This window comes from Tamandua tetradactyla, chromosome 4, assembly GCF_023851605.1.
Source record: "Tamandua tetradactyla isolate mTamTet1 chromosome 4, mTamTet1.pri, whole genome shotgun sequence".
In the NCBI taxonomy this organism is placed as follows: domain Eukaryota; kingdom Metazoa; phylum Chordata; class Mammalia; order Pilosa; family Myrmecophagidae; genus Tamandua; species Tamandua tetradactyla.
Genome location: NC_135330.1, coordinates 108,209,209 through 108,234,870, shown reverse-complemented (window position 1 = coordinate 108,234,870; position 25,662 = coordinate 108,209,209). Strand labels below are relative to the sequence as shown.

Sequence of the window (25,662 nt, the reverse complement as noted above, 5' to 3'; positions counted from 1 at the left end):
ACCTTCCCCTGACCCACATCCTGCAACCCCCTCAACCTGTACCAAGCCCCTACACGCTCACACATCTATATTCTGGGAATGCTGGACCCCTCCTGCCATGCAAGCACACACCTATGCATTGCCCTCCCTGTGCCCTGACCTCTGTGCCACCTACTCCATACCGTGATACTCACGACCTCCATGCTCCACATGTCCACCCACATCCAGCCTGCCCACCAGCTCCCGTGCACTTGCTCACCCCAAACCTGCCTCCTGTAGCCCCCTACCTGCGCCCCCACCCACATCCTGCTCCTGTGCTCCAAGACCTGCCTGAGCTGCATGGACCCTGCACTGCACCTCCACTCCAGGCCCTGTACCCTACGCTCACAGACACCAGCGTAGTGACCCTGACCTGTGCATATACCTGTGCTGCAACCTGCCACCAAACTGTTGTGCCCTACTCCATGCCCCACATCCTGCTCCACATCCATCCTGCAAATATAAAGCTTTAGAGTATGGAAGGAAATCAAATTCCAGAGTAACCCTATCAAGATATTTACATGCCTCAAAGGTAAACATACCAAGATGTACACAGATAAAGCCCAGTCTAATAACCAAAATTAAAACAAGTGAAGACACAGACTTTGGAACAACTAATCAAAGATGTTCATATAATTATACTAAATAAAACCAGTACATTGCATAATGACATAAAGGAGATCAAGAGGACACTAGAACAGCATATAGATGAATTTGAAAGATTAAACAAAAATAGCAGATATCACAGAGATTAAGGATGCTGAAGCTCAAATAAAATATATAATAGACAGCAGATTTGAAGAGGCAAAATAAAGAATAAGTGAACTAGAGGACACAGCCATTGATTTTGAAGACACAAAAGAACAAGTGGCAAAAAAGATGGAAACATCTGAACTAGAGCTTATGGAAATGACGGACAAAACAAAGTGAACAAATACAAGAATCTTTGGTGTCTCAGAAGTAGAAGAGAAGAGTAAAGGGCCAAGAAGATTAGTTGAGGATATAATGGGGGACAACTTCCCAACCCTTATAAAAGACGTGAATATGCAAATCAAAGGAGCCCAATGAATTCCAAATAGGGTAAATCCAAATAGGCCTTCCCCAAACACATACTAATCAGTCTGTTAAATGTTGAAAAGAAGCAGAAAATTCTGAAAGTGGCACGAGAAGAACAATCTACATATACAAGGAAAACCACATAAGGCTGAGTTTGGACTACTCAGCTGGCACTATGGAGGCGAGAAGGTAGTGGTAAGATATTTAAGAACCTGAAAGAGAAAGACTTCCAGCCAAGATTTCTGTAACTAGCCAAATTGTCTTTCAAAACTGAGGGAGAGATTAAAATTTTCACATGCAAACAAATGCTGAAAGAATCTGTCAACAAGAGACTGACCCTCCAAGAAATATTAAAGGGAGCTCTGCCAGCCCAAAAAAAGATGAGAGGGAGGTCTGGAGGAGGGTACAGAATTGAAGAGTACCAGTAAGAGTAACTTAAAGGATAAAAAGAGAGAAGGAAAAGATTATAGAGATTTGACAAGTGAAATCCAAAGATTAAGATGGTGGGTTCAAGAAACACCTTTACAGCAGTAACTTTTAATGTTAACAGATTAAACTTACCAATTAAAAGATACAGATTGGCAGAATGGATTAAAAAATATGATTCAGCTATATGCTGCTTACAGGATACTCATCTTAGGCCAAAGGATATAAATAGATTGAAAGAGAAAGGATGGAAAAAGAGGCTCCAAGCAAGCTGTAACCAAAGGAAAGCAAGAGTACCTATACTAATATCAGATAAAATAGACTTTAAATGTAAAGACATCATAAGAGACAAAGAAAGACACTATATATTAATAAAAGGGACAATTCACTAAGAAGATATAACAATCATAAAAGTTTATGCTTCTAATCAAGGAGCTCCAAAGTATATGAGACAAATATTGGCAAAACTGAAGGCAGCAATAGATATTTCAACAATAATAGTAGGAGACTTCAATACATGACTCTCTTCTATCGATAGAACAATCAAACTGAGGATCGGCAAGGAAGTAAGAGAATTTAAACAATTTGATAAATGAATCAGACCTAACAGATATATATAAATAGGTCGTTACACCCCAAAACACCAGGATATACATTCTTCTCTGGTGCTCATAGAACATTCTCCAGGATAGATCATATGTTGGGGCACAAAACAGGTTTTTTAAAATTCAAAAATACTGAAATTACTCAAAGCACTTTCTCTGATTACAATGGAATGAAGCTGGAAATCAATAATCACCAAAGAACGAGAACATTCACAAATATATTGAGATTAAATAACACAGTCTTAAACAACCAGTGGGTCAAAGAAAAAATTGTTAAAGAAATTGGTAGCTATCTGGAGACAAATGAAAAGGCGGATACAACATATCAGAACTTATGGGATGCTGCAAAGGCTGTGCTTAGAGGGCAATTTATTGACTGAAATGTGTATTAAAAAGAAGTGAGAGCAAAATCAAGGATTTAACTGCTTACCCGGAGGTACCTGAGGAAGAACAGAAAACTAACCCCAAAGAGAACAGAAATAACAAAGATAAAAGCAGATCTAAATGAATGGGAGAACAAAAAAACAATGGAAAGAATCAATAAAACCAAAAGTTGGTTCTTTGAGAAAATCAATAAAATCAATGGGCAACTAGCAAGGTTGATGAAGAAAAAATGAGGATGCAAATAAACTCAGAAATAAGAGGTGAGTCATTACCACAGACCCTGAAGAAATAAGGAAAACTACAGGCCAATCTTTCTAATAAACATAGATGCAAAAATTTTCAACAAAATACTAGCAGACTGAATCAAACAGCATACTAAAAGAATTATACCCCACGACCAAGTAGGGTTTATACCAGGAATGCAAGGATGGTTCGACACAAAAAATCAATTAATGTAATACAGCACACATTAACAAAACAAAACAAAAGGGAAAAATCACAATTATCTCGGTTGATATTAAAAAAGCATTTGACAAAATTCAGTATCTTTTTCTGATAAAAACACTTCAAAAGGTAGGAATCAAAGGTAAATTCCACAATATGATAAAGGGCATATATGAAAAAAAATAACAAGTATTGTACTCAATGTAGAGAGGCTGAAAGGTTTCCCTTAAGACGGGGAACAAGGTAAGAATGCCCTCCATCACCACTACTAGTCAACATTGTATGAGAGGTTCTTAGCTAAAGCCATCAGACAGGAAAAAGAAATTAAAGGCATCCAAATCAGAAAGGAAGAACTAAAACTTTCATTATTTGCAGATGACATGATACTATACCTGGAAAATTCTGCGAAATCTACAACAAAATTACTTGAGCTAATAAAGAAATTCAGCAAGGTGGTGGGATGTAAAATTAATGTGCAAAAATCAGTAATGTTTCTATACACAAATAATGACTTGAGTCAAGAAAAAAATTCAATTCAAAATAGCACTAAAAGAATCAAGTATCTAGAAATGAACTTAATTAGGGATGTAAAGGACTTGTACACAGAAAATTACATAGCATTGCTAAAAGAAATCAAAGATTTAATCAAAGATCAAAGATGGAAAAATACTCCCTGCTCATGGACAGGAAGGTTAAGTATCGTCAAGATTTCAATTCTACCCAAATTTGATTCAACACAGTAACAATCAAAATTCCAACAACCTACTTTGAAGACTTGGAAAAGCTAGTTACCAAATTCAGCTGGAAGGGAAAGAGATCCCACACAGCTAGAAGCACCCTAAGAAAATAAGAACAAAGTGGGAGGATTAACAATTCCTGATTTTAAAACTTATTATAAAGTCACAATGATCAAAACCGCATGGACTAGAATAAAGATAGAAGTACTGATCAATGGATTTGAATTGAGAGCACAGAAAGAGACCACCAAATATATGGTCATCTGATCTTGCACAAGGACCCCAAATCCACTGAACTGGGACAAAAGTCTTTTCCATAAATGGGCATGGTAGAATTCGATCTGAACAGCCAAAAGACTGAAAGAGGACCCTCACCTTACACCCTATACAAAAATTAACTCAAAGTTGATCAAACACCTAAATATAAGAACCAGTACCATAAAACCCCTAGAAGAAATGTAGGGAAAGATCTTCAAGACCTAGTAATAGAAGGTAGCTTCTTAAACTTAACACTCAAAGCACAAGCAACAAAAGAAAAAATACGGGAACTCCTCCAAATCAAATGCTTTTGTACCTCAAAAGAGTTTGCCAAAAAGGTGAAGAGGGAGCCAACTCAATGGGAGAAAGTAACTTGGAAATTACACATTGGACTAAGGTTTGATATCCTGTATACATAAAGAAATCATATAACTCAACAAAAGAACAAACAACCCAATTATAAAATGGGCTAAAGATATGAATAGGCATTTTTCTGAAAAGCAAATACAGATGGCTATAAAGCACATGAAGACATGCTCATTTTCATTACCTATAAGGGAAATGCAGATTAAGACTATAAAGAGATACCATCTCATACACCTATAAGAACAACTGCTATTAAATAAACAGGAAACTACAAATATTGGAGGATGTGGAGAAATTGGGACACTTATGCATTGCTGGTGGGAATGTATAATGGTACAGCTGCTATAGAAAACAGTTTGGTGGTTCCTTAGGAAACTAAATATCAAGTTGCCTTATGACAAGGCAATACCACTACTCAGTATATACATAGAAGAACTGAAAGCAGTGACACAAACAGGCATTTTCACACTGATATTCATAGTAGCATTACTCACAATCGCTAAAAGATGGAAACAATCCAAGTGCCCATCAACAGATGAGTGGATTAACAAAATATGGTATACACACACAATGGAATATTATGCAGCAGTAAACCAAAATGTCCTGAACCACATGACAAGATGGATGAACCTTGAGAACATAATGCTGAGTGAAATAAGCCAGACACAAAAGGATTCAACCTGTATGATTCCACTTTTATGACCATGGTAAAAGTGAAATCAGAGGCTTATAATACAAAATATAGGGGACCTAGAGATATAAAGAAGCTTGAGATGGGTAAACAGTTAGCTAATGAGGCTGAACTCAAATATAAGGGAATAGATAGAAGTGAAGTGGATCTATAAGTAATATTACCATACTGAAGGTGAACGTGATGAAAAGGGGATGCATAGACCCATGTGTCCTACCGATTAACTCTACAAATATAAATAAGTACTTGTATGAATTACTTCAAAGTATGAATCTTGTACAAAGAGTATATAAGTTCGTGGGGAAACTGCTATTGCACACTATGGGATATAATAGTAAAACATCAACAGTACCCCAGGAACAACAGGAGTAAACAATGGGAGGAGGGACAAGAGTTAAGGGAAGGTTTAGATTTTCTATTTGGTGAGGGTGTGTTTATTGGTTATCTTTCTCTTGGGAACAATGAAATAATTTCACATTGAGAGTGCTGATGGACTGTTGACTTTGGACATTATACATGCCAAATGAATGGAGGTGGATGACAGATGCAGTGGCTGAGAAGTAGATTGGTGAAGGATGGTGTATACATATGATTGAATACTGTGCTGGTATAAAAAGAATGAAGTCTGTGAGGCATGCAACATTGTGAATGAACCTGTGGGATATTTGGTGAGACAAAATAAGTCAGAAACAAAAGAGCAATTATTGTATGGTCTTATTTAGAAAATACTTACAAGAAAACAGGGGCCTAGATTGTAAGCTCTTATGGCAGTCACATTTAGCCTGGAGTGGTAATTATTATTTCTAGATTCTGAGGGGCTGCTTTATATAAATATAACCTGGTATTCAGAGTTAAGAATGAAGCCAATCAGGTCAGGATTAAGGTAATTCAGAATAAAGGGTTAAGGAAGACACTGTATATATTTTAGAACCTCATTTACTCTTTGAGACCAAAGGAAGAAAGGTTTATTTTGTCCAGAACCCAAATTTTCTGTGGCACATAATTTAACTCAACCTGTCCAGATAGATCATTTAAAGAATCTAAACACAGGGAGCCCAGAATAAGAATGAGGGCCTGTACAGCTGAATGTAATGCCTGGATATATCTCAGAACATATTAAGTAGATAATCAAAAAATATTAGCAAAGTCCCTTGAAGGAGGGAGAAGAAGTATGGAACTATTAAACTTTACTATCAGGGAAACCCCTGATACTATGTCAAACACGAGGGACACTCAAATCAATAGGCCATACCCTTGATCTTGAGGCTTGCTCTTGTGAAGCTTATATATATAGTGGAAAAGCTTAGCCGACTTGTAGGTTTGCCTAAGAGTTACTTCCAGAGGAATCCTTTTGTTCAGATTTAGCCCTTCTCTCTCTAAGTTCAACTCTGCAAGTGAAATCACTGTCCTTCCCCCTATGTGGGACATGACATCCAGTGGTGAATCTTGCCCTGGTACCATGGGATCAATGATGCCATCCTGACCAAAAGGGGGAAAAGAAGTGTTAACAAATATATCAGTGGCTGAGAGAGTTCAATAGAGTCGAGAGGCTACTCTGGAGGTCACTCTTATGCAAACTTCAGTTGGACATTGCTACCTACCATGACTTGCCAAACCTCAACATAAATTATTCGTGCCAATCCTAAAGAACACCTAAAGCGTTATACATGATTCTACAAAAGTTCCACGCACTAGGGTAACTTTCCAGAAACCTACAGACTCTAAATGGGTCCCTAGACCAGAAAAGTCCTGAAATGCAGAGGGTCCAGCCTCTCCAGAATGCCTACTAGTTTCATCTTCCTAACCCATATTACTGACAGCCCCTTCCAACATGAAAAAGTTAGAATGGGCACCGGCTCCTCCGCGACCGTCCTCGACAGCCTTGCCATCCTCACCTTTCCTCCTCCAGAACAGCTACTAGGGGAGTAGAAACGATACAGAACAGCTCCCGGAGCCACGACAGAGATCAAAAAGACAGCGTACCCCATCCTGGAACGGCTGACTGGCTGGGAGAACCCGCTCCAGTGAGATCGCCGAGGGGCGCGGGCTTCCCCGGGCGGGGCGGCAAGCGGCCGGAGTCCCTCCCCTACTACTTCCCGGCCCAGCTGGCAGAATTGGGCAGGCGGTCCCCTCAAGCCGCGGCAGCTGGCGCCCCCACCACGCGCAGCCCCCCGGACCAACTGAGAGAACTGGATCGGAAATCCCCAGGCCATGGAGAACAGTGACAAGGGGGTCCCTTCCAAACACGTGACTCCCCGGTCCGGCAGGGAACGGTGCACTCTCCTTGGCCGCGGCGGCTGGCGCCCTCCCGCCACGCTTGGCGCCCTGGGCCGACTAGGAAATTCGGACGGGTGCTCTCCCAGGCTGCGGCGGCCGGCGACCCTCCCCGCGTTCGGACCCCCAGGCCGGCTGGCATTCTTCCAAGCCGCTTTGGCTGGCGAACCTCCCCCACGGTGAGAGTTTTCCAAAGTTAAAGGACCCACAGCACCTTTTACTGGTGGGACCCGCAGACAAATGTGTGCCATGAGCGCCACCTACTGGGCAGGATAAGAAAAACAGAACCCAGAGATTTCACAGAAAAATCTTTCAATCTGTTGGGTTCAACACCCAGGGAAATCTGACTAAATGCCCAGACGCCAGCAGAAGATAACGGATCACGCTCAGAAAATTGAACATATGGCCCAGTCAAACGAAGAAACCAATAGTTCAAATGAGATACAGGAGCTGAAACAACTAATGCTGAATATACGAACAGAAATGGAAAACCTCTTCAAAAACGAAATCGATAAATTGAGGGAGGACATGAAGAAGACATGGGCTGAACATAAAGAAGAAATAGAAAAACTGAAAAAACAAATCACAGAACTTATGGAAGTGAAAGATAAAGTAGAAAAGATGGAAAAAACAATGGATACCTACAATGATAGATTTAAAGAGACAGAAGATAGAATTAGTGATTTGGAGGATGGAACATCTGAATTCCAAAAACAAACAGAAACTATCGGGAAAAGAATGGAAAAATTTGAACAGGGTATCAGGGAACTCAAGGACAATATGAACCGCACAAATATACGTGTTGTGGGTATCCCAGAAGGAGAAGAGAAGGGAAAAGGAGGAGAAAAACTAATGGAAGAAATTATCACTGAAAATTTCCCAACTCTTATGAAAGACCTAAAATTACAGATCCAAGAAGTGCAGCGCACCCCAAAGAGAATAGACCCAAATAGGCGTTCTCCAAGACACTTACTAGTTAGAATGTCAGAGGTCAAAGAGAAAGAGAGGATCTTGAAAGCAGCAAGAGAAAAACAATCCATCACATACAAGGGAAACCCAATAAGACTATGTGTAGATTTCTCAGCAGAAACCATGGAAGCTAGAAGACAGTGGGATGATATATTTAAATTACTAAAAGAGAAAAACTGCCAACAAAGACTCCTATATCCAGCAAAACTGTCCTTCAAAAATGAGGGAGAAATTAAAACATTCTCAGACAAAAAGTCACTGAGAGAATTTGTGACCAAGAGACCAGCTCTGCAAGAAATACTAAAGGGAGCACTAGAGTCAGATACAAAAAGACAGAAGAGAGAGACACGGAGAAGAGTGTAGAAAGAAGGAAAGTCAGATATGATATATATAATACAAAAGGCAAAATGGTAGAGGAAAATATTATCCAAACAGTAATAACACTAAATGTTAATGGACTGAATTCCCCAATCAAAAGACAAAGACTAGCAGAATGGATTAAAAAACAGGATCCTTCGATATGCTGTCTACAGGAAACACATCTTAGACCCAAAGATAAACATAGGTTGAAAGTGAAAGGTTGGGAAAAGATATTTCATGCAAATAACAACCAGAAAAGAGCAGGAGTGGCTATACTAATATCCAACAAATTACACTTCAAATGTAAAACAGTTAAAAGAGACAAAGAAGGACACTATATACTAATAAAAGGAACAATTAAACAAGAAGACATAACAATCATAAATATTTACGCACAGAACCAGAATGCCCCAAAATATGTGAGGAATACACTGCAAACACTGAAAAGGGAAATAGACACATATATCATAATAGTTGGAGACTTCAATTCACCACTCTCATCAATAGACAGAACATCTAGACAGAGGATCAATAAAGAAATAGAGAATCTGAATATTACTATAAATGAGCTAGACTTAACAGACATTTATAGGACATTACATCCCACAACAGCAGGATACGCCTTTTTCTCAAAGTGCTCATGGATCATTCTCAAAGACAGACCATATGCTGGGTCACAAAGCAAGTCTTAACAAATTTAAAAAGATTGAAATCATATACAACACTTTCTCAGATCATAAAGGAATGAAGTTGGAAATCAATAATAGGCGGAGTGCCAGAAAATTCACAAATACATGGAGGCTCAACAACACATTCTTAAACAACAAGTGGGTCAAAGAAGAAATTGCAAGAGAAATTAGTAAATACCTCAAGGCGAATGAAAATGAAAACACAACATATCAAAACTTATGGGACGCAGCAAAGGCAGTGCTAAGAGGGAAATTTATTGCCCTAAATGCCTATATCAGAAAAGAAGAAAAGGCAAAAATGCAGGAATTAACTGTCCACTTGGAAGAACTAGAGAAAGAACAGCAAACTAATCCCAAAGCAAGCAAAAGGAAAGAAATAACAAAGATTAGAGGAGAAATAAATGAAATTGAAAACATGAAAAAAATAGAGAAAATCAATAAGATCAGAAGTTGGTTCTATGAGAAAATCAATAAGATTGATGGGTCCTGTGTTACTTAGATTCAGTTGTCAACTTGGCCAGGTGAGCATACCTAGTCTTGTTGCTGCGGACATAAGCCAATGGGACGTGAACCTCATCTGTTCCCAATTACATCTGCAGTCGGCTAGGAGGCATGCCTGCTGCAATGAGTGACGTTTGACTTAATTGGCTGGTGCTTAAATGAGAGAATGCAATGTAGCACAGCCTAAGCAGCTCGGCATTCCTCATCTCAGCACTTGCAGCTCAGTCCAGTCCTTTGGAGATGCAGAAAGAAGTCACCCTGGGGAAAGTTGCTGGAACCCAGGGGCCAGGAGAGAAGACCAGCAGAGACCATCCTGTGCCTTCCACATAAGAAAGAACCTCAGTGGAAAGTTAGCTGCCTTTCCTCTGAAGAACCAACAAAATAAATCCCCTTTTATTAAAAGCCAATCTGTCTCTGGTGTGTTGCATTCTGGCAGCTAGCAAACTAGAACAGAGTTGGTACCAGGAGTGGGGTGCTGCTGTGGTTTGCAAATGCCAGATATGTTTGAACAGTGTTTTGGATGGCTAAGGGGAAGATTTTGGAGGAACCGTGAAGAGAATGATGGAGAAGTCTTGGAGGGCTTGAAGAGACTGTTGGTGTAAATGGAACCACTGCCAATCTTGGCAAAGGAGGACACAAAAGGGAAAAATTGGAGTTTGCAGACTAAGAACCATGGAAGTTTGGGTTTGAAGCCAAGAAACCTCGGCTAGGAGAGTGGACCCACCTGTATGTGTGGAGAGGGTGAGTTTACCCTGAAGGGCGAGGATGAGTCTCCCCTCTCATTGCAGTGGAAGAGTTGTGCAGCCTCAGGCCTTGGAAAAGGTGTAGCACGCTCCTTGGGGGACTGGGAGAGCCTGGCTGCCACCATGTGGAGGGGTTGAGCGTGTGCCTCAGAAATGGCAGAGAGCCCAGGGGTGGCCCTGATGCCTGGAGAGAGTGGAGCCCAGAGGTGGTCTCCTCGATGTTCCCCGAGGTTGATTTGGAAAGAGGCCGGCCACTGCATAGGCCCTTGGAAGGGGTGGGACTGCCACTTTCTATGGCCGAAGGATGAATGACTTTCAGACTTCGAAATCCCACGGTGCTTGCCCTGCAGGTTTTACATCTGTGTTTCTTCCAATTTCTCCCTATGGAGATGAAAATCTGTATCCTGTGAATATCCTCCTTTGCTTATTGGCACCGGACTTGTTTTGAGATTCACAGGTCCACAGCAAGAGAATTTTTTACATCCGTTTAAGGTAATGCTTGAAGTTGCCAAGTTGACAAGGGGTGGACATGTGTTAGTTAGATTCAGTTGTCAACTTGGCCAGGTGAGCATACCTAGTCTTGTTGCTGCGGACATAAGCCAATGGTACGTGAACTTCATCTGTTGCCAATTACATCTGCAGTCAGCTAAGAGGCGTGTCTGCTGCAATGAGCGATGTTTGACTTAATTGGCTGGTGCTTAAATGAGAGATCGCAATGTAGCACTGCTAAGCAGCTTGGCATTCCTCATCTCAGCACTTGCAGCTCAGCCCAGGCCCTTGGAGATGCAGAAAGAAGTCACCCCGGGGAAAGTTGTTAGAACCCAGGGGCCTGGAGAGAAGACCAGCAGAGACCATCTTGTGCCTTCCACGTAAGAAAGAACCTCAGTGGAAAGTTGCCTTTCCTCTGAAGAACCAACAAAATAAATCCCCTTTTATTAAAAGCCAATCCGTCTCTGGTGTGTTGCATTCTGGCAGCTAGCAAACTAGAACAGGCCCTTAACAAGATTGACAAAAAGAAGAAGAGAGAGGATGCAAATAAATAAGATCAGAAATGGAAGAGGAGACATAACTACTGACCTCACAGAAATAAAGGAGGTAATAACACGATACTATGAACAACTTTACGCTAATAAATACAACAATTTAGATGAAATGGACAGGTTCCTGGAAAGACATGAACAACCAACTTTGACTCAAGAAGAAATAGATGACCTCAACAAACCAATCACAAGTAAAGGAATTGAATCAGTCATTCAAAAACTTCCTAAAAAGAAAAGTCCAGGACCAGACGGCTTCACATGTGAATCCTATCAAACATTCCAGAAAGAATTAGTACCAACTCTCCTCAAACTCTTCAAAAAAATCGAAGTGGAGGGAAAACTACCTAATTCATTCTATGAAGCCAACATCACCCTCATACCAAAACCAGGCAAAGATATTACAAAAAAAGAAAACTACAGACCAATCTCTCTAATGAATATAGATGCAAAAATCCTCAATAAAATTCTAGCAAATCGTATCCAACAACACATTAAAAGAATTATACATCATGACCAAGTAGGATTCATCCCAGGTATGCAAGGATGGTTCAACATAAGAAAATCAATTAATGTAATATACCATATCAACAAAGCAAAGCAGAAAAATCACACGATCATCTCAATTGATGCAGAGAAGGCATTTGACAAGATTCAACATCCTTTCCTGTTGAAAACACTTCAAAAGATAGGAATACAAGGGAACTTCCTTAAAATGATAGAGGGAATATAGGAAAAACCCACAGCTAATATCATCAATGGGGAAAAATTGAAAACTTTCCCCCTAAGATCAGGAACAAGACAAGGCTGTCCACTATCACCACTATTATTCAACATTGTGTTGGAGGTTCTAGCCAGAGCAATTAGACAAGAAAAAGAAATACAAGGCATCAAAATTGGAAAGGAAGAAGTAAAACTATCACTGTTTGCAGACGATATGATACTATACATCGAAAACCTGGAAAAATCCACAACAAAACTACTAGAGCTAATAAATGAGTACGGCAAAGTAGCAGGTTACAAGATCAACATTCAAAAATCTGTAGCATTTCTATACACTAGTAATGAACAAGCTGAGGGGGAAATCAAGAAACGAATCCCACTTACAATTGCAACTAAAAGAATAAAATACCTAGGAATAAATTTAACTAAAGAGACAAAAAACCTATATAAAGAAAACTACAAAAAAACTGTTAAAAGAAATCACAGAAGACCTAAATAGATGGAAGGGCATACCGTGTTCATGGATTGGAAGACTAAATATAGTTAAGATGTCAATCCTACCTAAATTGATTTACAGATTCAATGCAATACCAATCAAAATCCCAACAACTTATTTTTCAGAAATAGAAAAACCAATAAGCAAATTTATCTGGAAGGGCAGGGTGCCTTGAATTGCTGAAAACATCTTGAGGAAAAAAAATGAAGCTGGAGGTCTCGCGCTGCCTGACTTTAAGGCATATTATGAAGCCACAGTGGTCAAAACAGCATGGTATTGGCATAAAGATAGATATATCGACCAATGGAATCGAATAGAGTGCTCAGATATAGACCCTCTCATCTATGGACATTTGATCTTTGATAAGGCAGTCAAGCCAACTCACCTGGGACAGAACAGTCTCTTCAATAAATGGTGCCTAGAGAACTGGATATCCATATGCAAAAGAATGAAAGAAGACCCATATCTCACACCCTATACAAAAGTTAATTCAAAATGGATCAAAGATCTAAACATTAGGTCTAAGACCATAAAACAGTTAGAGGAAAATGTTGGGAGATATCTTATGAAACTTACAATTGGAGGCGGTTTATGGACCTTAAACCTAAAGCAAGAGCACTCAAGAAGGAAATAAATAAATGGGAGCTCCTCAAAATTAAACACTTTTGTGCATCAAAGAACTTCATCAAGAAAGTAGAAAGACAGCCTACACAATGGGAGACAATATTTGGAAATGACATATCAGATAAAGGTCTAGTATCCAGAATTTATGAAGAGATTGTTCAACTCAACAACAACAAAAAGACAGCCAACCCAATTACAAAATGGGAAAAAGACTTGAACAGACACCTATCAGAGGAGGAAATACAAATGGCCAAAAGGCACATGAAGAGATGCTCAATGTCCCTGGCCATTAGAGAAATGCAAATCAAAACCACAATGAGATATCATCTCACACCCACCAGAATAGCCATTATCAACAAAACAGAAAATGACAAGTGCTGGAGAGGATGCGGAGAAAGAGGCACACTTATCCACTGTTGGTGGGAATGTCAAGTGGTGCAACCACTGTGGAAGGCAGTTTGGCGGTTCCTCAAAAAGTTGAATATAGAATTGCCATACGACTCAGCAATACCATTGCTGGGTATCTACTCAAAGGACTTAAGGGCAAAGACACAAACGGACATTTGCACACCAATGTTTATAGCAGCGTTATTTACAATTGCAAAGAGATGGAAACAGCCAAAAAATGTCCATCAACAGACGAGTGGCTAAACAAACTGTGGTATATACATACGATGGAATATTATGCAGCTTTAAGACAGGATAAACTTATGAAGCATGTAATAACATGGATGGACCTAGACAACATTATGCTGAGTGAGTCTAGCCAAAAACTAAAGGACAAATACTGTATGGTCCCACTGATTTGAACTGACATTCGAGAATAAACTTGGAATATGTCATTGGTAACAGAGTCCAGCAGGAGTTAGAAACAGGGTAAGATAATGGGTAACTGGAGCTGAAGGGATACAGACTGTGCAACAGGACTAGATACAAAAACTCAAAAATGGACAGCACAATAATACCTAATTGTAAAGTAATCATGTTAAAACACTGAATGAAGCTGCATCTGAGCTATAGGTTCTTTTTTTTTTTTTTAACTATTATTATTACTTTTATTTTTTTTTCTCTATATTAACATTCTATATCTTTTTCTGTTGTGTTGCTAGTTCTTCTAAACCGATGCAAATGTACTAAGAAACGATGATCATGCATCTATGTGATGATGTTAAGAATTACTGATTGCATATGTAGAATGGTATGATTTCTAAATGTTGGGTTAATTTCTTTTTTCCGTTAATTAATAAAAAAAAAAAAGTTAGAATGGGCATAGTCCAAATATCCCTAAAGTGTGGAAGAAACATCAAAGGTGATGTTGGAGTTTTACAGAGAAGGTAGGGTTTAACAAACAAGTATGATTGCTGAATCATTACATTGATATTTCTTTTAGTCTCCAGTGCCTTAGAGCAGCTAAAAATAAAAACCTAAAATTGTGGAATTGTAACCTGTACCAAACTTTGAAATTTGTTCTACAACTAATTGTTGTGATGTACTTTGAAATGTATTGCTTATATATATATATATATATATATATATATATATATATATGTTATTTAAAAAGAGGAGGAGGAGTATAACAGAGAGAACAGGATTTAACAAATAAGTATGACTGCTGAATCATTATATTGATATTTCTGTTGGTTTCCAGTGTCTTAGAGCAGCTAGAAGAAAAAATGAAAAACCGTGGAACTGTAACCTATACCAAACTTTAAAATCTGTTCTATAACTACTTGTTAAAATCTACTTGGAAATTTATTGCTTTTTTGTATACATGTTATATTTCACAATAGAAAAAATGTTTAAAACAAACAAACAAACGAACAAAAAAAACGAATTGCTTGAGATATTTTCAAATTTCATTTTCTGTGCTCCTACAAGGATTTTCAGGAATTTAATCCAAGTATTGGAAATAACAGGGAAGGGAAGGAAAGAGAAGGGAAAAATGTTTCTAAGGTAACCAAGGAGGGGTTAAAAAAGATGTGCTGACAAGTAAGAATTTTTAATTCTATAAACTACATAAGGAGGAATAAATAATCAAAGGCAAATATAAATGAATAGCTTAGATTTATAAACATATTAGAAGGGTTAAAAAACTTAAAAGAGAGGGCTCCTGAATATAATACCAGTACAAACAAAAGGTAAAGTTAGGAAGTATTAAGGGAAAACAAAGGCCCACATCTGGAAATAGATGGTGTAATGTTAACAAATGACAGTAAAAAAATAATTACTTAATTCTACTTTTACTCTCATTGGCTCCATTCAAGAGAATAAGCCAGACACAAAAGGATACACACTATATTCTATTTATGTAAAGTTAAAAATAGTCAAAACTAATCTATGGTGTTAGATATCAGGATAAGGGTAACTGAGAGGGGGCTCTAGGGTACAGGTAATCTTCTCTTTTTTGATCCAGGAGCTGGTTACACAGATGTGCTCTCTTTATGAAAACTCATCATGTAGTTCACTTAACATGTGTGAACTTTTTTTGCATGTATGCTATACGTTAACAAAAATGCTGAAAAGAAAAGGAAAGAAATCCAAGGTGTTAAGACTGGTAACCTTACTTTTCTAAACTTAGGCATAGTTCGCTTCTCTGATCCAAAGGATCCAAGGATCTGAAACAGTTTGCAAATATGATGGCCTAAATCACTGTTGTTAAGCTTTAAGTGTCCATAAGGAAATTACAGATGTTGGAATTAGCCAGTATTTTTCAAGTTTAATAAAAACTGGGAAAAAGGAGTATAGAAGAATGACTTCTAGCAACTATGTACCACTGAGCATGATATCAGTGTTGGGCAGAAACTCAAAACCTGTTCAGAAAAGATAAGCTAATTCCAATTCAAATTTCAGTTGAATGTTATTTCTTCAGACAACATCACCTTTTGAACTCCTGATTTAGAAAACACCTCACCTTATTAATTTCATCACTATCTATTTCCTTGATAGCATTAATTATGATTTGTAAGGATATATTTGGTTGAGCAACTATTTACACAATATCCAGCTCCATGAGATAGAAATAACCATCAAACAGTGATGGTTATTTCAATAAATGAATACATTTCTGATGAAGATTATGTGCACAGATTTAAAATACAGCTTCTGGCAAACCTCATCATAAAACTCTGGATTTTAATATAGGAGTGCAGTGAATTACATAAGGAAAAGCAGAAAACCTCTCACAACCAACATAGGATTTGGAAATGAGTTTCAAATGTATTATTATTTTTTAACATACATGAATACAGACAGAATTCATTATGTATTTTTTCTTGATTGACAATTTAAATATTTGCTTTAAGTAAAATGTGCTCACATGGAAACACAATCTGATGAAGGTAACACTCAAGTTCTATAAAAATACTTGAAGAAAATACAGTTAATTTTAGTAGCAGTTACATTCAACTGGTAAGACAAAGGTTTAAAATGGTTTGGGTTGTTTTGGGTACTTGGTCCAGGAATTGAAACTAGGTCTCCCGCATGAAAAGTGAGCATTCTACCACTGAACCACCTGTGCACCCATGATATAAGGTTTTGTACTTTCATCTATTTTTCTAAAATATCTTTAACAAGTATGTACAACGTTTACATGGGGGAGAAGGGAAGAATCCTGTCTAATGCACAACCCAAAGAATGCAAATAGTAAAATATTAGGAAAAAAGAATTTAAATCTTTATAAAGTACTTCACATAGTACCTAGTAGCTCAATAAATGGCAGCTTTTATAATTGAGCATATACCATTATAAACTGTTTAATGATATCTTTTTATACCATATGGTTTTAGAGATGAACACTAATTTGCCATATTTTCATTTAAGTTTTTCAAAATGTTAACATTGGAAAAATCTTCTAATTATGCTTTTGAAAAACACAAATCACCTTACCTTTCGCAGTTCAACCGTCACTTCATTTCTGTGTCTTCGCATTGTCTAAAAAGAAAAATAAAGATTACATAAATATCTAAATATTGATATTTCTATTAAATAAAGCTCTCAAGCATCTAAGATTTAAAAAAATTTTTAGAAGTAAATTTAATGTTAACAACTAAGGATGGTTCAGTTTTAGATATTAAATAATGATATAAAAAATTAAAAGTAAAGAAGCCTATCTATTTTAGTGGACATAGGCTGTACGATTTTGTGGAGCATTAGAGGTATGGCTTAGTGGAGTAGGATACGTCCCCCTTTTCTAATTGCACCCAGGTTTCTTTGGATGATTATATCTTCCCCTATGTGGGCAGCTTCATGGAACCTCCTATTAAAATGTCTTGCTCTCTCTCCTGGTAGAACATGAGACCCAAATTATGAGAACAGAACTCTCTTCCCCTTAACTAAGACTCTTGAGCAAGGTGGAAAGAATAAAAGCATATCAGATTGCAAAGGAATTATTTGAACAAAATAGTGAATAATGCCTATATCCTAGACTTGCTCTGTTACCAGTTCTCCAGTACTCCTACTCATTCAGTATTTCAAATATCAGGAAACATTTCAACCATTATTTATGGCAATCCTGGGAAGTCATTCATGTCTACTCACTCTCTAACCCTCCAATATTCATTAAGTCACCAAAATCTACAGAATCTCCTAATTCTATGGCCACCATTCTAGATCAAGCCACCATCTCTCACCTAGACCACTACAAGCCTCCTAACTAGTCTCCTTATAACCACTGGATCAATTTTCCACATAACAACCAGAAGGTTCTCTTTTAAATGCATACCTGTGTTGTCATTCTCTTGAATAAAATCAATGGCTCTTTTAATCTCTTGGAATCTCCTGCCCCACCAAAGAAAGACTCAACATGATAGCCAAACTAAACCACAGAGACGACATCTACAACAAAAATGGTCACAAGATATCCCCATGAACTCTCAAATACGAGCAGGGTTTGGATAAACTGCAGACTACAAAACTCTTCTAGTATCAACATGCATGCAGAAGGAAGCAGAAGGAAATAGAAGGGCAGGCATAATGGAATAGCTGAAGGACGTGAGGGCTGGAGAACTCTCAAATCACAAATAAAAAACTGGATAGTCTGGAAAGGCAATTTAAGAACATCTACATACGGAAGGGATCTTTTGCACACGTTAAGGCCATAAGTTCTACTGGGGTTAGACTCAAAAACAAGGAGCTGGAGCCTACTGCAAATAACCAGGTGGAGTGGAAATCCAAGCGAGCAAGATAGGCACAAAAGGGGCAGAGAAAAGGGAAGACAGAAATAAAAGTGGGGACTGTAAACAGAATCAGGTCATAGAAAACAGGGCTTTACAAAAACAACAGAAGGAGCTCTGAAGTGGTAAAGCTAGAAAGCTATCCCTCTCTCCTAAAAATTCAGGAAAACCTATCATAAAATGAACACTAGTAAAGGACTGTGGTTGAATGTCACACTATAAGAAATGGAAGAATAAGAAACAGAATGTTGACACTGAAAGCCTGCCATAAAGACATCCACAAAACAAGAAACTGTATCCTAGAAAACGTGAAAGGACATTGTAAATCAGAGCTAGAAAATTTGGAAATGAGGTGCTAGAAATTAGGAATGAAAGAAAAAATTATTTCAGAAAGGAAACCTAACTAAGAACAATCATGAGACAATTAACACAGAAGATAATTTTTAGGAGAAACAGAATGTGTAAAGAAAAAAATTTTAAATAAAAAAGAAACAAAGGTGAAAACTATTGGCATGAAAATAACAAGAAAGATAAGCAAAGAAGATCCTAAACACATATAATTGGGAGCCCTCAAAGAAGAAAACCAAAGCAGTAAAATGGAACAAATACTAAAAACTATAGGGCAGGGTGGGCGGGCCATGGTGGCTTAGCAGGCAGACCTCTCACCTGCCATGCTAGAGACCTGCATTTAATTCCTGGTGCCTGTCCATGCAAAACAAACAAACAAAAAACAACAGTGCAGGGAGGTGCAATGGTGGCTCAGTGGCAGAACTCTTGCCTGCTATGCCTGAAACCCGGGTTCAATTCCCGGTGCCTGCCCATGCAAAAAAAATAAAAAATAAAATCTTGACCAAAAGGGGGAAGAGAGAAATGAGACAAAATAAAGTGTCAATGGCTGAGACATCAAACAAAGTCGAGAGGTTATCTTGGAGGTTATTCTTAATGCATTATATAGATTATCACCTTTTTAGTTAAGGTGTAATGGAGAGGCTGGAGGAAATTGCCCGAAAATGTAGAGCTGTGTTCTAGTAGCCTTGCTTCTTGAAGATGATTGTATAAAGATATGGCTTTTACAACGTGACTGTATGATTGTGAAAACCTGTGTCTGATGCTACTTTTATCTACCTTATCGACAGATGAGTAAAATATATGGATTAAAAATAAACAAATAATAGGGGGAACAAACGTTAAAATAAATAGATTGAAATGCTAGTGATTGGTGAGGGTAGGGGTAGGGGGTGTGATATGTACAAATTTTTTTCTTTTTCTTTTTATTTCTTTTTCTAGATTGATGCAAATGTTCTGAGAGGTGATTGTGGCGATGAATATTCAACTATGTGATGATATTATGAGTTATTGATTTACCAAGAATGGAATGATCATATGGTAAGAAAGTTCGTGTTTGCATGTTATGTTTAAAAAAATTCTTTTCATTTAAAAAAATAAAATAAAATAATAAAATAAATACTATAGGGCAGTGTGAGGTGGCTCAGCAGGTAGAATTCTTGCCTGCCTTACCAGAGACTCGGGTTCGATTCCTGGTGCCTGCCCATGCAGTGGGTGGGGTGGGAGGTGAACTATAACACGAGGAAAAATATTCTGAAATAAGAGGAACTGAAATGAAATACTGAAAGAATAAAACAAGTACTTGGGGTCAACTCAGAAAAACCATCACTGAGATATATAGTGGTAAAACTGATGGATTTCAAAAAAAGTAAAGGAGAAAGGGGAAAGGAAAAGGAATGGAAAGGAAAGAGAAAACAATGCCTCTGGACAGCAAGCAAAAAAAAAAATCTAGTGATTTATAAGGTAAAGAAAATCAAACAGCAATCAACTTTGACAGCACATTTTATTTTAGAAAATAATGGATAACAACAAATGTAAAATACCCAAGAAAAGACAATAGGGGCCAAGGATTTTAAATCTAGCCCAAAACACTGAATTTAAAGCGCAAAGATGGCAGACCAACTGTTATACTAGAACTCAGGGACTACTGCTCTTACATAAGCCCTTCCTGAAAACTCTACAAGAGAACGGGTATCACACAACCACAATGACTTGGAAAGACATCAGTAAGGTGGTGGGACCATCAAATGTACCTACCTGTAAAGCTATGACTGAATGATTATTATAATGGACAGAATGTAGCACTTAATTGCTACAGGCTCTGACAGCACAGCTCAAAAAAATGGTGGGTGAGATGGGAAGTGTATACAAAAATATGGCATAAGCATACTGATTGCCTTATAACTAACTACTGACTGGAAATAAAGGCTATTACTTCACATTAGATAGTGGGTGTCACAGAGAGAACAGGAGGTTAAAGCAGTGCTGAGAGGGAAATTTGTAGCACTAATGCATAGAGCAGAAAAGAGGAAAAGTCTCAGAAGAAAAATTAAAGCACCCAGCGCAAAATTATAGACAACAAAAAGCAAAATAAATCCAAAGCAAGCAAAATGGAGGAAGTAATAAAGATATAAGCAAAAATCAATGAAATTGAAAACAGGGAAAATCATGAAACAAAGAACTAGTTCTTTGAAAAGATCAACAAAATTGACAAACTTTAAGCAAGACTGACAAAAAGAAAAAAAGAGGAGAACAAATTATCAGTTTTTGTTGTTCATTCAAAAAATGAAACAGAGGCTATTACTATAAACCCTGAAGACACCAAAATAATAATAAGGGTATTCTACAAACAACTCTATGGAAATAATTTTGACAATTTAGATGAAATGAGCCAATTCCTTAAAAAGCACAAAGTACAACTCACCCTATATGAAATACATAATTGAATAGTCCCTTAACTATTAGAGAAGTCAAATTCATAATTTAACACACACACAAACACATCTCTCAGCTCAGATGGTTTAACAGATAATTTTCCAAATGTTTTAAGAACTTATGTCAATTCTACATAATCTCTTCAAGAAAACATGGAGAATGCTTACAATTCATTTTATACAGTTGGCATTAAACCTTTGTAGCAAAACCAAAGACCATCCAAAAAAAAAGATAACTAAACACCAATGAATACAGACATAAAAATCCTTAGTAAAAAATTACTAAATAGACTTCAGCAATATTTAAAATAAATATACACTTGCCAGTGTGGGCTTTGTTGCAGGAATGCAACGCAAGTTCAATATCTGAAAATCAACTAATGTAATCCTTCATATTAGATGGCTTAAGAAGAAAATCAATTATCACATCAATTAATGCAGAAAAAGCATTTGATAAAACACATCACTAATTTCATGACAAAAAACATTCAGAAAAACAGGAATAGAGGGGAACTTCCTCAATTGGAAAAGAACATCTACAAAAACCTACAGCTAACATCATGTTTAATGGCCAAAGACAGGATGAACTCCCCCTAACACTCTTTCACTCTTATTCAACACAATGCTAGAAGTCCTAGTCAGTGCTATAAGGCAAGAAAAAGAAATTCACAAGGAGTCTACCAAAATCTCCCAGATATAATAAAAAGTTCAAAAAGATCACAGGAAACAAGATAAAAATACAAAAACCAACTTTATTTTTGTTACTTCCCTTGAACACATGGAAACAAATTTGAAATACAGTATCATTTATATCTCTTAAAAAATTAAATGCTTAGGTGTGAATCTAACAATATATGTACAGACTTGTACACCAAACACTATAAAATAGCAATGAAATAATCAAAGAAGATCTAAGTAAGTGGAGAGACATATTGTGTTCATGGTTTGGTAGATTCAACTAGGCAAGGTTATGAATTCACACTATATACAGGTTTAACATAATTACTCTGGAGCGGTACAATAAAATGGTAATGTAAAACATCCTGTGGAAAAGTCTTCCCTCAGAATCAACTAAAAAAGGGACAAATCCCACTTTCTTAGAACTCAGAGGACAACAGACAATAGAAAAGGACTCTACAATGCTGTATCAAAGTGCAGGTAGGAGATTTTCTTCCTGGAGTTGACAGTCCAGAACCCTTCCCCTCACTTAGCCCCATCCAGCTTGGGAGTCAAAGAGAGGTAGCACAGCATGGGTCTCTCCTGCTGCAGATGCAGACTATAGAGACACTCACTGCAGCAAGTCAGAATTCTACATACACAGGCACAGGGAACCAAGTCTCCAGAGGTCCAGGGTAGAGCACAAGCCACTGAGGAACGTCACAAACAAAAGGGCCCCTGGGCAGAGGGAGAAAGAGAGACTGTGAAGAACTGTTGGCAAAAGGAGTGCTCACTCAATCCAGTCAATGTTTGCTGGACCACCGAAACATAAAACAGACCTTTCTGGATTGACCCCATCTGGGTCCCTGGGAAGGGATACCCTAATGGGTAAGAAAAGAAGGGGACTGGGGGAGACTGAGCTGCTATAAGACTTGACAGTATTTAAACTAAAAAATATAAAGAAAAGGGAGCATTGAGTGAGGGAAGGAATTTAAACAAATCATAGGTGCTGGGGAGAAAATCCTACTCAAAACAAACAGAACACACTACAATTTCTGGAGAAGGAACAGAGGAAAAGAAGCTTTCTCTTGACAGTAAAACAATTCCACAAAAAGTACAAACTTAAAGCCTTAAACAAGAAGGAGAAACACACCTTCAGAGTTAACTAATCAAGATAATCAGATGCCTAGACATCAGCAAAAGATTAAGAGCCATACAAAGCAACAGGAAGATACAGTTCAGTCAAGGGAACAAAAGAAAACTACAAAACTTTGCTAAAAAATTTTAAAAAGATCTAAATAAATAGAAGGACTTTCCATATGTACGAATCAGAAGACTAAATATTAAGATATCAATTCTACCCAAGATGATTTACAGATTTAATGCAATCACAACCAGAATTCCAACAGCATATTTTGTGGAAATGGAAAAGACAATTATTTGGATGGGTGAGGGCCCACGAACAGCCAAAAACATCTTTAAAAAGAAGAACAAAGCTGCCTGACTTTAAACTTATTACAAACTACAGAGGTCAAAACAGCAAGGTACTGACAAAAGGACAGAAATATAATCAGAAATAACACATCTATGGCCAACTGATTTACTCTTTTTATAATTACCCATATGGTTACTTTTATCAGAGGTCTTTATTTTTGTATACCATTTCAATCCACTGTCTAGTGTTCTTTCCTTTCAGTATGAAGAACTCCCTTTAGCATTGCTTGTAGAGCAGGTCTACTGGTAATGAATTCCTTCAACTTTTATTTAATCTAGGGAATGTCTTAATGTTTTTTATATATATTTTTATTGACAAAACAAAACAACATACAAATATGAACATTCTTAACATATGAACATTCCATACTTGGTGTACAATCAATGGCTCACAATATCATCACATAGTTGTATATTCATCACCATGACCATTTCTTAGAACATCTACATCATTCCAGAAAAAGAAATAAAAAGAAAAAACTTGTACACACCATACCCCTTACCTCTCCCTCTCATTGAACACTCGTGTGATAGTCAAGTTCATGCGTCAACTTGGCCAGGTGGTGGTACCTGCTTGGTCTGTTTGGGCAAGTGCTGACCTGTCTGTTGTTATGAAGACATTTCATAGAATTAAATCATGATCATGTGTGCTGCATCCACAGCTAATTTCATTTGTAATCAGCCAAGGGGTGTGTCTTCTGCATGAGTGATGTTTAATCTAATCAATGGAAGGCTTTTAAGGAGGATTCAGAAAAGACAGCTCTCTTCCCTTCTGCTTCGGCCAGCGAGCCTCTCCTAAGGAGTTTGTTCAGACCCTCCATCCGAGTCATCAGATTCACGGCCTGCCCTACGGATTTTGGATTCTATGTTCCCATGGTTGCATGAGACATTTTTGTAAGTTTTATGTTTGTGGATATTTCCTGTTGATTCTGTTTCTCCAGAGAACCCTAACTAATACAACTAGTATTTCCATCTACCCAATATATTTTAACCTTTGTTTCCCCTATTTTTTTCCATACCTCTTACCACTCCCTTTCATTGATCACTAGTATTTCAATCTACTCAATTTATTTTAGCATTTGTTCCCCCTATTATTTATTTTTAATCCATATTTTTTATCTGTCCATACCATACATAAAAGGAGCATCAGAGACAGATTTTCACAATCACACAGAAAACAATGCAAAAGCTATATCATTATACAATCATCTTCAAGAAACATGGCTACTGGAACACAGCTCTACACTTTCAGGCACTTTCTTCTAGCCTCTTTAACACACCTTAAACTAAAAAGGGGGATATCTATATAATGCCTAAGAATAACCTCCAGGATAACCTTTTGACTCTGTTTGAAATATCTCAGCCACTGACACTTTATTTTGTCTCATTTCTCTCGTCCCCCTTTTGGTCGAGACGGTTTTTTCAATCCCTTGATGCTGAGTCCCAGTTCATTCTAGGATTTCTGTTCCACATTGCTAGGGAGAGTTACACCCTTGGGAGTCATGTCCCATATAGAGAGGGGGAGAGCAGTGAGTTTGCTTACCATGTTAGCTGAGAGAGTGAGTTTGCTTACCATGTTAGCTGAGAGAGAGAGATAGGCCACATCTGAGCAACAAAAGAGTTTCTCTAGGGGTGACTCTTCGGCCTAATTTTAAGAAGGCTTCGCCTATCCTTTGCAGGGATAAGTTTCATATGAACAAACCCCAAGATTAAGGGCTTGGCTATTGATTTGGTTGTCCCCACTGCTTGTGAGAATATCAGGAATTCTCCAAATGGGGAAGTTGAATTTTCCCCCTTTCTTGCCATTCTCCCAAGGTGACTTTGCAAATACTTCTTTCTTCACTGTTCAAATCACTCTGGGACTTATAAGGGCATCACACTGGACAAACCTCAAAATCTCATGCCCTGTTCAAGGTTCCATGTACTTATGGTATTCAATTAACCTGTCCATATAAGTTATATTAGGAAATGCACTGGTCAAAATATTAATTTTGTACCAAATAAACATTTTTTGCTTTAGTCTCACACAGAAGTTGAAGTTTTAAAATATGACCATCTATTTTCAACACCCTGCAATACTGACATTCCTTTGTTCTTCCTCATGCAAAAATATTTTTTAATTTGTACATTTAGTCACTATCATTGTATACTCTAAGCAT

At 37.7% G+C, this 25,662-nt stretch overlaps 1 protein-coding gene across 1 annotated transcript in view; it reads right to left on the bottom strand.

Annotated features, from left to right (window-relative positions):
* Positions 1–25,662, bottom strand: part of KPNA3 (karyopherin subunit alpha 3) — a 107,226-nt gene that overhangs the window by 59,450 nt on the left and 22,114 nt on the right. Inside the window, exon 2 of the mRNA XM_077158183.1 lies at positions 17,287–17,331. Within this exon, the coding sequence (XP_077014298.1) occupies positions 17,287–17,331 (45 nt within the window). The remainder of the gene's footprint in view (positions 1–17,286; positions 17,332–25,662) is intronic.